General features: G+C 41.0%; 1 protein-coding gene across 1 annotated transcript in view; it reads right to left on the reverse strand.

The window, feature by feature from the left end:
• The window catches only part of LOC311247640 (X-linked retinitis pigmentosa GTPase regulator-like), a gene marked incomplete at its 3' end in the record, with an annotated part of 71,631 nt that overhangs the window by 44,220 nt on the left and 14,469 nt on the right, over positions 1-12,942 (reverse strand). The window contains exons 4-6 of the mRNA XM_084338659.1: positions 4,765-4,827; positions 3,443-3,601; positions 98-247 (exon numbers count right to left, since the gene is read on the reverse strand). Of these exons, the coding sequence (XP_084194785.1) occupies positions 98-247; positions 3,443-3,601; positions 4,765-4,827 (372 nt within the window). The remainder of the gene's footprint in view (positions 1-97; positions 248-3,442; positions 3,602-4,764; positions 4,828-12,942) is intronic.

Here is a 12,942-nt window from a genome sequence, read left to right on the forward strand (position 1 = left end):
GAGATTATTAAACACATCACTGTCTCGTCTGCCTTCTGCAGTACGATGATCCACACCAGCTCACAGGAGAGATCTGCGGCGCGGCCAGGCCACTCACCCGTGACCAAGGCGGAGTGATAGTACCCGCAGGACACCCCGCTGACGGGCCGGCCCACTGAGACCTCCTGGGGGGTGGCGGCGCTGCTCTCCTTGCCCAGGCCGATCTGGCCCTCCGTGTTGTCACCCCACATGAACAGCTGACCGCTCTCTGGGAGGGACACGTCAGGACACGTCAGGACACCATCACTACACTGGCACATTAACTATCACTGCTCCTCTGAACCATCTCTACACTGGTACATTAACTATCACTGCTCCTCTGTTTAAACCATCTCTACACTGGTACATTAACTATCACTGCTCCTCTGAACCATCTCTACACTGGTACATTACTATCACTGCTCCTCTGAACCATCACTACACTGGTACATTAACTATCACTGCTCCTCTGAACCATCACTGCACTGGCACATTAACCATCACTACACTGGCACATTAACTATCTCTACACTGGCACATTAACTATCACTACACTGGTACATTAACTATCACTGCTCCTCTGAACCATCACTACACTGGCACATTAACTATCTCTACACTGGCACATTAACCATCACTACACTGGCACATTAACTATCACTACACTGGCACATTAACTATCACTGCACTGGCACATTAACCATCACTACACTGGCACATTAACTATCACTACACTGGCACATTAACTATCACTACACTGGCACATTAACTATCACTACACTGGCACATTAACTATCACTACACTGGCACATTAACTATCACTGCACTGGCACATTAACTATCACTACACTGGCACATTAACTATCACTACACTGGCACATTAACTATCACTACACTGGCACATTAACTATCACTGCACTGGCACATTAACTATCACTACACTGGCACATTAACTATCACTACACTGGCACATTAACTATCACTACACTGGCACATTAACTATCACTACACTGGCACATTAACCATCACTACACTGGCACATTAACTATCACTGCACTGGCACATTAACTATCACTGCACTGCACATAACTATCACTACACTGGCACATTAACTATCACTACACTGGCACATTAACTATCACTACACTGGCACATTAACTATCACTGCACTGGCACATTAACTATCACTACACTGGCACATTAACTATCACTACACTGGCACATTAACTATCACTACACTGGCACATTAACTATCACTACACTGGCACATTAACTATCACTGCACTGGCACATTAACTATCACTACACTGGCACATTAAACTATCACTACACTGGCACATTAACTATCACTACACTGGCACATTAACTATCACTACACTGGCACATTAACTATCACTACACTGGCACATTAACCATCACTACACTGGCACATTAACTATCACTACACTGGCACATAACTATCACTGCACTGGCACATTAACTATCACTACACTGGCACATTAACTATCACTACACTGGCACATTAACTATCACTACATGGCACATTAACTATCACTGCACTGGCACATTAACTATCACTACACTGGCACATTAACTATCACTACACTGGCACATTAACTATCACTACATGGCACATTAACCATCACTACACTGGCACATTAACTATCACTACACTGGCACATTAACTATCACTGCACTGGCACATTAACTATCACTACACTGGCACATTAACTATCACTACACTGACACATTAACTATCACTACATGCACATTAACTATCACTGCACTGGCACATTAACTATCACTACATGGCACATTAACTATCACTGCACTGGCACATAACTATCACTACATGGCACATTAACTATCACTGCACTGGCACATTAACTATCACTACATGGCACATAAACTATCACTACACTGGCACATTAACTATCACTACATGGCACATTAACTATCACTGCACTGGCACATTACTATCACTACAGGCACATTAACTATCACTACACTGGCACATTAACTATCACTACATGGCACATTAACTATCACTACACTGGCACATTAACCATCACTACATGGCACATTAACCATCACTACATGGCACATTAACTATCACTACATGGCACATTAACTATCACTACACTGGCACATTAACCATCACTACATGGCACATTAACTATCACTACATGCACATTAACTATCACTACACTGGCACATTAACTATCACTACATGGCACATTAACTATCACTACATGGCACATTAACTATCACTACATGGCACATTAACTATCACTACACTGGCACATTAACCATCACTACATGGCACGTCACCGGTGCTATAGATACAATTTGTATCTAATAGTAATACTTTTTTTGTATCTACCTTTCTCCTCCTTTTTCTGTATTTTTCTCCCATCCCAATTCTTTTTTTAAATGTATTTATGTTTTTGGTAGATTTTTTATTTGTTTGTAATAAACAAATAAACACATTCGGGGCCATTGGGATTAGACTATGAGGCCAGCTTGAGGCCAGCTTTTCATTACACGTTTTCACTGTGCGTGAGGTTGTTTGTAGAGCTCAATCTATATTTTATATTATTGCTGTGTCCATTGTCATTGTCAATTGACAGTATAAACCTTCCCTTCAATATGCCATAAAGAAATAATTTTTTCATCAATACATTCCCGTTTTATAGCGGCGTGAATATGAACTATATACCGGAATGGTCTGGGGTAATTCCTGCAAAGCTAGTTATAGGGCGCTAAGCTAATAATGTTAAATCGATTGGCGTTTTGTCACTACACAAGCTAGAGTTAAAAATCAAAATGCATATGATCGGTATCATGTTCCACCATGAATGCATGAAAGGGGGGGGGAGTCGTTTCTGATGATTGATTACCAATAACGGCATTCGTTATTGCAACATCATACGCTGACTGGGTGGATGGCTATGAGAACAAGGCCCAATCAGGCTGAAATTGACATCAAATCGCACTTACCTGTGGCCGGTTGGATTCCAAAAAGAATTTCCCAGTTATTTGATCGCCATCTGGTAGATCGATATGTCCATTGGCTGATGCTATATTCCTTTACCGCACACTGAATTCGGCGTCGCAAAAAGTATTCCAGGCGATCTGGTGAAGCCATAGCTTTAGGCTAACAGAAAAGCTAACCCGGAGCGAAAGAAAAGTGACACCCGGTCTGCAAGAGGGGAAACTGCATTCTCGAGACAGCGCCAATACCAGGATCTGGCCGGTACTGCACTTTCGGAGTCCCAATATGCCTTTTCCAGCCAAAATACAGCTCTGTGACAACATCCGGGGTATTAAAATGGAATAAAAACGAAAACAAGCTTAACACGTATATATACGTGGTTGGCCGCGAACCGGTTAACAACCTCTGTTCCTCCGTGGTGAGTCTTACCAGTGAGGGCGGCGGAGGTGTTGGAGCCTGCAGCCAGCATTTTGATTGGCCCGTGTGCTCTGAAGAAGTTCACCAGCTGGAAGGAGGTCCTCTCCTCAAAGTCCCCCACGCCCAGCTGACCCTCGTTATTACCACCTGTGGTGTACACGTTGCCCCGAGCTACACACAACACACACACACACATAGAGACACACACACACACACACAGAGACACACACTCACACACACACAGAGACACAGAGACACACAGAGACACACACACACAGAGACACACACAGAGACACACACACAGAGACACACACACAGAGACACACACACACACACACATAGAGACACACACACACAGAGACACACACACAGAGACACACACACAGAGACACACACACACAGAGACACACACACACACACATAGAGACACACACAGAGACACACACAGAGACACACACAGAGACACACACACACACACACACAGAGACACACACACACAGAGACACACACAGAGACACACACACAGAGACACACACACAGAGACACACACACACAGAGAGACATACACACACACACACACACATAGAGACACACACAGAGACACACACAGAGACTATGAAAGAACAGTGCAGTCATGTGGTAGTCATTGGTTGTGGATCATAAGCTCGAGATACCTGAGGGGAATAGGAGAGGAGAGGAGAGGAGAGGAGAGGAGAGGAGAGGAGAGGAGAAGAGAGGAGAGGAGAGGAGAGGAGAGGAGAGGAGGAGAGGAGAGGAGAGGAGAGGAGAGGAGAGGGGAGGTGTGAGGAGAGGAGAGGAGAGGAGAGGAGAGGAGAGGAGAGGAGAGGAGAGGAGAGGGGAGGAGAGGAGAGGAGAGAGGAGAGAGGGGAGAGGAGAGGAGAGGAGAGGAGAGGAGAGGAGAGGAGAGGAGAGGAGAGAGAAGAACAGAACAGAAGGAGGAGGAGGAGAACAGAACAGAGAAGAGAAGAAAACAGAGGATAGGAGAGAAGAGAAAAGAGAAAAGATAAGAGAAAGAAAAGAGAAGAGAGAGAGAAGAGAGAGAAGAGAAGAACAGAACAGAAGAGGAGAGATTGAGGATAGGAGAGGATAGGAGAGGTCACTCATTTGTTATTATTATCACATTGTTGTATATTATCAGATGCAAAAGAACTAAAAACCACCCAGGTACCAGACCTCCAACTGAGGTACAAAGAGCCACCACTAGGGGCAGAGTGAGTGAGTGACAGACGTACAAGACACGTATCTTCCTGGCAATAATCTTGAAAATCTTAAGAACATTAACCGACTCACGTGTCGTCAGACGTAATACTCACACGTGTAAACGATGGTGTGGTTTCGTCCGCAGGCCACCAGACGCACCTTCTCAGCCTTCAGAGCTGATCAAACAAGAGGGCATCTTTTTCAATCAATTATTTATTTAACATGGGATTTAACATACATTTTGATATATATATATATAAATCAATATTTATTGGAGGCGATTAGAATGGCCAGGTGTCCTCCCTGTTGGAAGAGGCAACGGTTGCTATGTGGAAAAACCCACGGTTACTACAGTGTTGATATATGATAATTAAAACAACACAAATTTTCTAATTTGGCGTCTAATGACTGGATCTCACTGGAGGTCACAGTGGAACCCTAACCCTCTGACCTCTAACCTCTGCCCTCTAACCCAAGCTACATGTTACAGTCAGCCATGTTGGAGGAAAGACAACTATACAAACATTCTGTGAAAGGCCTCAATTAATTATTGTGATATTAAAAAGCTGCTATAGATAACATTCAGCCACTAGATATTAAAGGTGCTATATAGATAACATTCAGCCACTAGATGTTAAAGGTGCTATAGATAACATTCAGCCACTAGATATTAAAGGTGCTATATAGATAACATTCAGCCACTAGATGTTAAAGGTGCTATAGATAACATTCAGCCACTAGATCAGGGGTCAGGAACCTTTTTGACTGGGAGAGCCATAAAAGCCAAATATTTCTAAATATATTTCATTGAGAGCCATATAGTATTTTTAACGTATAATAAATTAAATATGTCTTACTTTTAATGCGACTTCTGGTGCTGCATGGTTTTGCTGATGGCCTTGTAATCTGGTTCATACGTGGTGAGGTTGAGCTTCATGTTCCTCATATGCGAGAATGACTGCCCACATGCATATGTAGAGCCAAACATGGTCAATACGGCAATACTCACGCTGCATTGTGTGGTATGTCACAGGAAGCTTGTTCCAAGTTTTAAGAATCAGCTGGTCTTCAGGTTGAAGATTTTTTATTTCTGTCCACTTGTGTTCCCTCGCCAGCTCTGCTCGCTATATCTTCAGCTACAGATACTATTAGCTGTATCTTCAAAACTAATTTCTGTTTACTTTAAAATGACACAGTATTATTAAGAAATATCACAAGTATTGGGTGTAGTGGGCAAGGCGCTCGCCACGAATACTGGAGACGCTGGGCTCGCCTGTTCGAGCCCAGCGCTCCACATTGCTTTCAGTTTAGCTGGTCGTCCGTACTAATACACATTGGCCGTATTAGGGGGTGGGAAACTGATGGGTGGGGATCGGGCGTTGTGGACAGCGACTCCTACAGGTCGGTTGGTGCGCCTGCGCAGTAGAATCAGGAAGTGTCGGGGGCAGCGTGAGCCTCCCACGCGTTACTCCTCACCACTGAGAGATCGAGCTGCGCAGGTGAAAAGATGCGACTGCTGTTACCTCAAGTACCGGAGGGGACTTGTGCTATGTATGACTTAGTCCACATTGCAGCCGGCTTGTGGGAGGCAAGAAACAGCGTTCGTGACAGGGGAGGGTTGAATTGGGATGGGAGAAAATATAGAAAAATGGGAGAAAAAGTGGATAAAAAAAAATATATATATATCACAAGTATTAAAAAAAAAGATTTTTATTTTTTTACTCAAAAATGTCTGGGAGCCATATGCTGTCACCAGAAGAGCCATATATGGCTTGCGAGCCATAGGTTCCCGACCCCTGCACTAGATGTTAAAGGTGCTATATATAACATTCAGCCACTCGATGTTAAAGGTGCTATATATAACATTCAGACACTAGATGTTAAAGGTGCTATATATAACATTCATCCACTAGATGTTAAAGGTGCTATATAGATAACATTCAGCCACTAGATGTTAAAGGTGCTATATATAACATTCAGGCACTAGATGTTAAAGGTGCTATAGATAACATTCAGCCACTAGATGTTAAAGGTGCTGTAGATAACATTCAGACACTAGATGTTAAAGGTGCTATATAGATAACATTCAGCCACTAGATATTAAAGGTGCTATATATAACATTCATCCACTAGATGTTAAAGGTGCTATATATAACATTCAGCCACTAGATGTTAAAGGTGCTATAGATAACATTCAGCCACTAGATGTTAGAGGTGCTATAGGTAACATTCAGACACTAGATATTAAAGGTGCTATATATAACATTCATCCACTAGATGTTAAAGGTGCTATAGGTAACATTCAGCCACTAGATGTTAAAGGTGCTATAGATAACATTCAGCCACTAGATGTTAAAGCTGCTATATATAACATTCAGCCACTAGATGTTAAAGGTGCTATAGACAACATTCAGCCACTAGATGGTGCTATAGATAACATTCAGCCACTAGATGTTAAAGGTGCTATATATAACATTCATCCACTAGATGTTAAAGGTGCTATAGATAACATTCAGCCACTAGATATTAAAGGTGCTATAGATAACATTCAGCCACTAGATGTTAAAGGTGCTATATAGATAACATTCAGCCACTAGATGTTAAAGGTGCTATATATAACATTCAGCCACTAGATGTTAAAGGTGCTATAGACAACATTCAGCCACTAGATGTTAAAGGTGCTATAGATAATATTCAGCCACTAGATATTAAAGGTGCTGTAGATAACATTCAGCCACTAGATATTAAAGGTGCTATAGACAACATTCAGCCACTAGATATTAAAGCTGCTATAAATAACATTCAGCCACTAGATGTTAAAGGTGCTATAGACAACATTCAGCCACTAGATATTAAAGCTGCTATATATAACATTCAGCCACTAGATGTTAAAGGTGCTATAGATAACATTCAGCCACTAGATGTTAAAGCTGCTATATATAACATTCAGCCACTAGATGTTAAAGGTGCTATAGACAACATTCAGCCACTAGATGGTGCTATAGATAACATTCAGCCACTAGATGTTAAAGGTGCTATAGGTAACATTCAGACACTAGATGTTAAAGGTGCTATATAGATAACATTCAGCCACTAGATATTAAAGGTGCTATATATAACATTCATCCACTAGATGTTAAAGGTGCTATAGACAACATTCAGCCACTAGATGTTAAAGGTGCTATAGATAACATTCAGCCACTAGATGTTAAAGGTGCTATAGATAACATTCAGCCACTAGATATTAAAGGTGCTATAGATAACATTCAGCCACTAGATGTTAAAGGTGCTATATAGATAACATTCAGCCACTAGATGTTAAAGGTGCTATATATAACATTCAGCCACTAGATGTTAAAGGTGCTATAGACAACATTCAGCCACTAGATGTTAAAGGTGCTATAGATAATATTCAGCCACTAGATATTAAAGGTGCTGTAGATAACATTCAGCCACTAGATGTTAAAGGTGCTATAGATAACATTCAGCCACTAGATGTTAAAGGTGCTATATATAACATTCAGCCACTAGATGTTAAAGGTGCTATAGATAACATTCAGCCACTAGATGTTAAAGGTGCTATATAGATAACATTCAGCCACTAGATGTTAAAGGTGCTATATATAACATTCAGCCACTAGATGTTAAAGGTGCTATAGATAACATTCAGCCACTAGATGTTAAAGGTGCTATATAGATACCATTCAGCCACTAGATGTTAAAGGTGCTATAGATAACATTCAGCCACTAGATGTTAAAGGTGCTATATATAACATTCAGCCACTAGATGTTAAAGGTGCTATAGATAACATTCAGCCACTAGATGTTAAAGGTGCTATATAGATAACATTCAGCCACTAGATGTTAAAGGTGCTATATAGATAACATTCAGCCACTAGATGTTAAAGGTGCTATAGATAACATTCAGCCACTAGATGTTAAAGGTGCTATATATAACATTCAGCCACTAGATGTTAAAGGTGCTATATAGATAACATTCAGCCACTAGATGTTAAAGGTGCTATAGATAACATTCAGCCACTAGATGTTAAAGGTGCTATAGATAACATTCAGCCAATAGATGTTAAAGGTGCTATATAGATAACATTCAGCCACTAGATATTAAAGGTGCTATATAGATAACATTCAGCCACTAGATGTTAAAGGTGCAATATAGATAACATTCAGCCACTAGATGTTAAAGGTGCAATATAGATAACATTCAGCCACTAGATATTAAAGGTGCTATATATAACATTCATCCACTAGATGTTAAAGGTGCTATAGATAACATTCAGCCACTAGATGTTAAAGGTGCTATATATAACATTCAGCCACTAGATGTTAAAGGTGCTATAGATAACATTCAGCCACTAGATGTTAAAGGTGCTATATAGATAACATTCAGCCACTAGATGTTAAAGGTGCTATATATATAACATTCAGCCACTAGATATTAAAGGTGCTATATAGATAACATTCAGCCACTAGATGTTAAAGGTGCTATATATAACATTCAGCCACTAGATGTTAAATGTGCTATATATAACATTCAGCCACTAGATATTAAATGTGCTATATATAACATTCAGCCACTAGATATTAAAGGTGCTATAGATAACATTCAGCCACTAGATATTAAAGGTGCTATATAGATAACATTCAGCCACTAGATCAGGGGTCCCCAAACTTTGTCCTGTGAGGGCCACATAACTGTTCCCTTCTCTGGTGGGGGCCGGGGTCAGTTTGTAACAGAAAAGGTGTGACGATCGCAGGGGTGCCTAAACGTAAACATTTATTGTTTTCCAGAAAGCCACACATAACCAAATATTAATAACCCTTTCCGGGATCTTCACATAAAAAAAAAGTCAGGAAATAAATAATAACACTACACATTAACTGCCACGGATTTTCAGCATCTTATACCATTCTCTGCCAGCACTGTAAGTCTATGGAGATGTTCACCTTCTTTGCAGGGCTATAACTTTTTAAATTGTATTGCTAAATTGACATTACTATGGCCCATTCAACATCGATTATCTATCGTTCAGGATGTAGGAACGTTTTACTTTTTCATTCACACATTCATACAAAAATACCGTCTAGAATATAAACATGTTTTTATCGTTTTCTGCAGTAATTCCTAGAACGTGAGATATAGGCATAAATGCATATATACATTATCAAATGCCGTTTGTTGCCGATCGACGCTATATTAAAAATTTCAACTGCACATGGTCCTAAACGTTATGACTGATCATGCACGGGTGAACGGAGGGGGGGGGGGGGGTCGTTTATAATTCCGTGATCGTCGTTAAATGATTTATGTAGTATGGGTGATATATAGATCGGAGCAGTTTGCATCGATAATAATAAACAAAAACGCTGAAAGTCACGGCAGCCTCCTCTTACCGTTGGGCGATGATACTGGAGCAAACAGATCCCAGTTATTCGATGGGGATCGAGGCGATCCATTTCCGGTTTGTATAATACTAATACACGCCCAAATCATGTCGATTATTGAGTTATGGCAGCGATCCATATCCACGGTGTGTGGCTAGAGTCCTGCGATGATATGCGAGTGGCCGGACGGATTTAGGAGACGCACCGATATCCAACCGGAATTTCCGGTTTGGCAACTCGCCGATCATACACCAGGTGGCAGTAGAGTTGTGCCGAGTCCCACAGCATCAGACAAGGCTCCGTGAGTGAAATATGAATACCATGGCGAAAATATGAAATATGATCAAAATAACGTTGTACGCCGTGGATTGGCAAAATTCGCATGAACTTGAAATACGTTGTACAACGTGAATGGCGCACAAAGTGTTAATGAAATAAATAACACTATTTATGAAATAAATATACAGTACCTACAGGCCACATAGCTCTAGCTCTGTATTATTTAAAAGCACAGTGATTGATGATTGAATTGATTGATTGAAAACTTTATTAACAGATTGCAGAATGGGTACAATACAGTACAGCTCAATACACACAATTGTTAAGGGGATGCAGACCAGAGAAAGACTTTCGTTTTGTTTACATCAGGGTCCCCCATTTTCAATTCATCAGGACATATATGACACACACGACATACAGATAGACAGTACTGCTACATCTATACATTTATGACATACCAGATTTACAAATACAGTACTGTTTGTGATACAAAAAGAGTCTAAAAAGAGAGTATATACATTTGATATAGAAACTGTACATTGGAGGAGGTTGGGTAGGTGGGGTGGGGGGGGGACTGTACATTGGAGGTGGTTGGGTAGGTGGGGTGGGGTTGGGTAGACAGGGTGGGGGAAACTGTACAACTGTACAGGACACACTCAAAGGTTATCGCACCTCAGAGATGGCAGTGGACATGTATGACAGGACAAAGGCCCTATGTAAGGGCCTTGGGATTGAGGAACATACTACGAGCCAAAGGAGGAAGCAGAAAAGGATGGACGAGTATGTAGTTCAGTCATCTTGTGGCACAAGCTCAGACCTCATGGAGATCAGCTGAGACAGAGACTGTTCTATCCAGTCGTCGACAGAATGCTGCAAGAGCTTGAGAGCAGGTTCTCATGAGTTGGAGAACAACTTATGAGAGGCATACAGGCATGTTATCCAGCCTCAGACCAGTTTCTCTCAGTGGAATTGCTGCAACCCCTCGCCACACATTACAATATCCAACTACTGCCAGAGGAGATCACAGTTGCAAAGTGTTTCCTGGTCAGGACAGGCAGAGATGCAGTCCCTACTATCCAAAGTGTATTTTCCTTCCTGGATGATAATAATAATAATAATAATAATGCATTTGATTTATAATGCGCCTTTCAGGACACTAAAAAAAAAAATCCACAAATCGGTGAATGAAGAAATTATAGGATCAAATGAAAACTACTACTTACTAAAAATGGATGTTTAAAAGTACTAAAAACCAACAAAAAATATCAAACACTAACAAACATTCAGCACAGACAATGGGGATGCTGCCATCTAAATTGGGCCGGGCCAAATAAATAATACTTTTATTCTGCACATTTCTAAAAGCTCTGTGGATGTATTATTAAAGAAATTATAATAAAATAAGATAACTTTACATTTATCTATAGCACCTTTAAATTATAAATTCATTAATCAATAATTATTTGGGGGGAAAAGCAATACTTTTATTCTGCACCTTTCAAAAAGCTCAGGTTCAGTTATTTTTTACTCTACATAAAGATGTTATCTATAGCACCTTTAATTTCTTCCATATCACCCGTTCCTTGTAGCACACGCGTTATACTCCCTTCTGAGACACAGACTTTGCTTTGGATACAATGAGTCACTGGATTACTATTATCCTCAACTCTCATCCAGAGCGGTTCCCTCCTGCTCTGGATTAGGACAGATTACAGGACCCTCCAGATTGGGATTACCGTAGTAATACATCTAGGCTCTTCCTCTTTATGGGGGGGGTGGGGGGGGGGGGTGACATACTAAAGAAGCTACTCACCAAGGTAAAACAACCTGACATCACATTACTCCCCAGTGTGATCTCTCACAGTGTGCTTTTCTTTTATATTGTGATATTGATATATAATCCTTTTTTTTTTTTGATCAAATTTTTTTATTATTAATTACATGAAACAGGACAACACAATAACCACAGTAACAAAAAACATAACTTCACAGGAGAATAACAAACAATAATAATACAGAATAATAAATTATAAGACAAAAAGAAAAAGAAACAGCGTCCAACCTATCAAAAATAGGTGGCTACTTCAATAACAAAAAGGGGTCTTCAAGACATGGCAACCTTTCCCCACCTTTACAAAGTGGAGTGACTTAAAAGATTGTTTATGAGAGTGTTGTCGCAGATTTACTGTAGATAGCCTAGGTCCCTTACACATGTTCAAGACTGCCAAACTCGCAGACGGTAAAGTGTAAGAAGAAAGAAATTCCTCTTCCAAGTTGGTTGACAGGTCAATCAGTCTGCCAATATTAGTCCCTTGGGGAGATGGCATGTGAATTGACATATAGCGCAGAATAGCTAAATACCAACCCCCCCTAAAATCCCCCCAGCCAAAGTTAAGAAGGACAAGACAAAAACCAAGACAGACAAGACATTTCCTCCTCCCCCTCCCCAGAGACCGCCGGACCCCCCCGATCAAGCGCCCCAACCCCGCTCAGCCGCACACGGCGGTCTTTACCTTCTCAGCTGCTGCGAACCACAGGTCAATGCCAGCCTGCCCTACCCCAATCACCCGAGCCGTGGATATCTCAAGATAAATCACATCCAATAGAGT

Source organism: Notolepis coatsorum (assembly GCF_963971535.1).
Source record: "Notolepis coatsorum genome assembly, contig: SCAFFOLD_719, whole genome shotgun sequence".
In the NCBI taxonomy this organism is placed as follows: Eukaryota; Metazoa; Chordata; class Actinopteri; order Aulopiformes; family Paralepididae; genus Notolepis; species Notolepis coatsorum.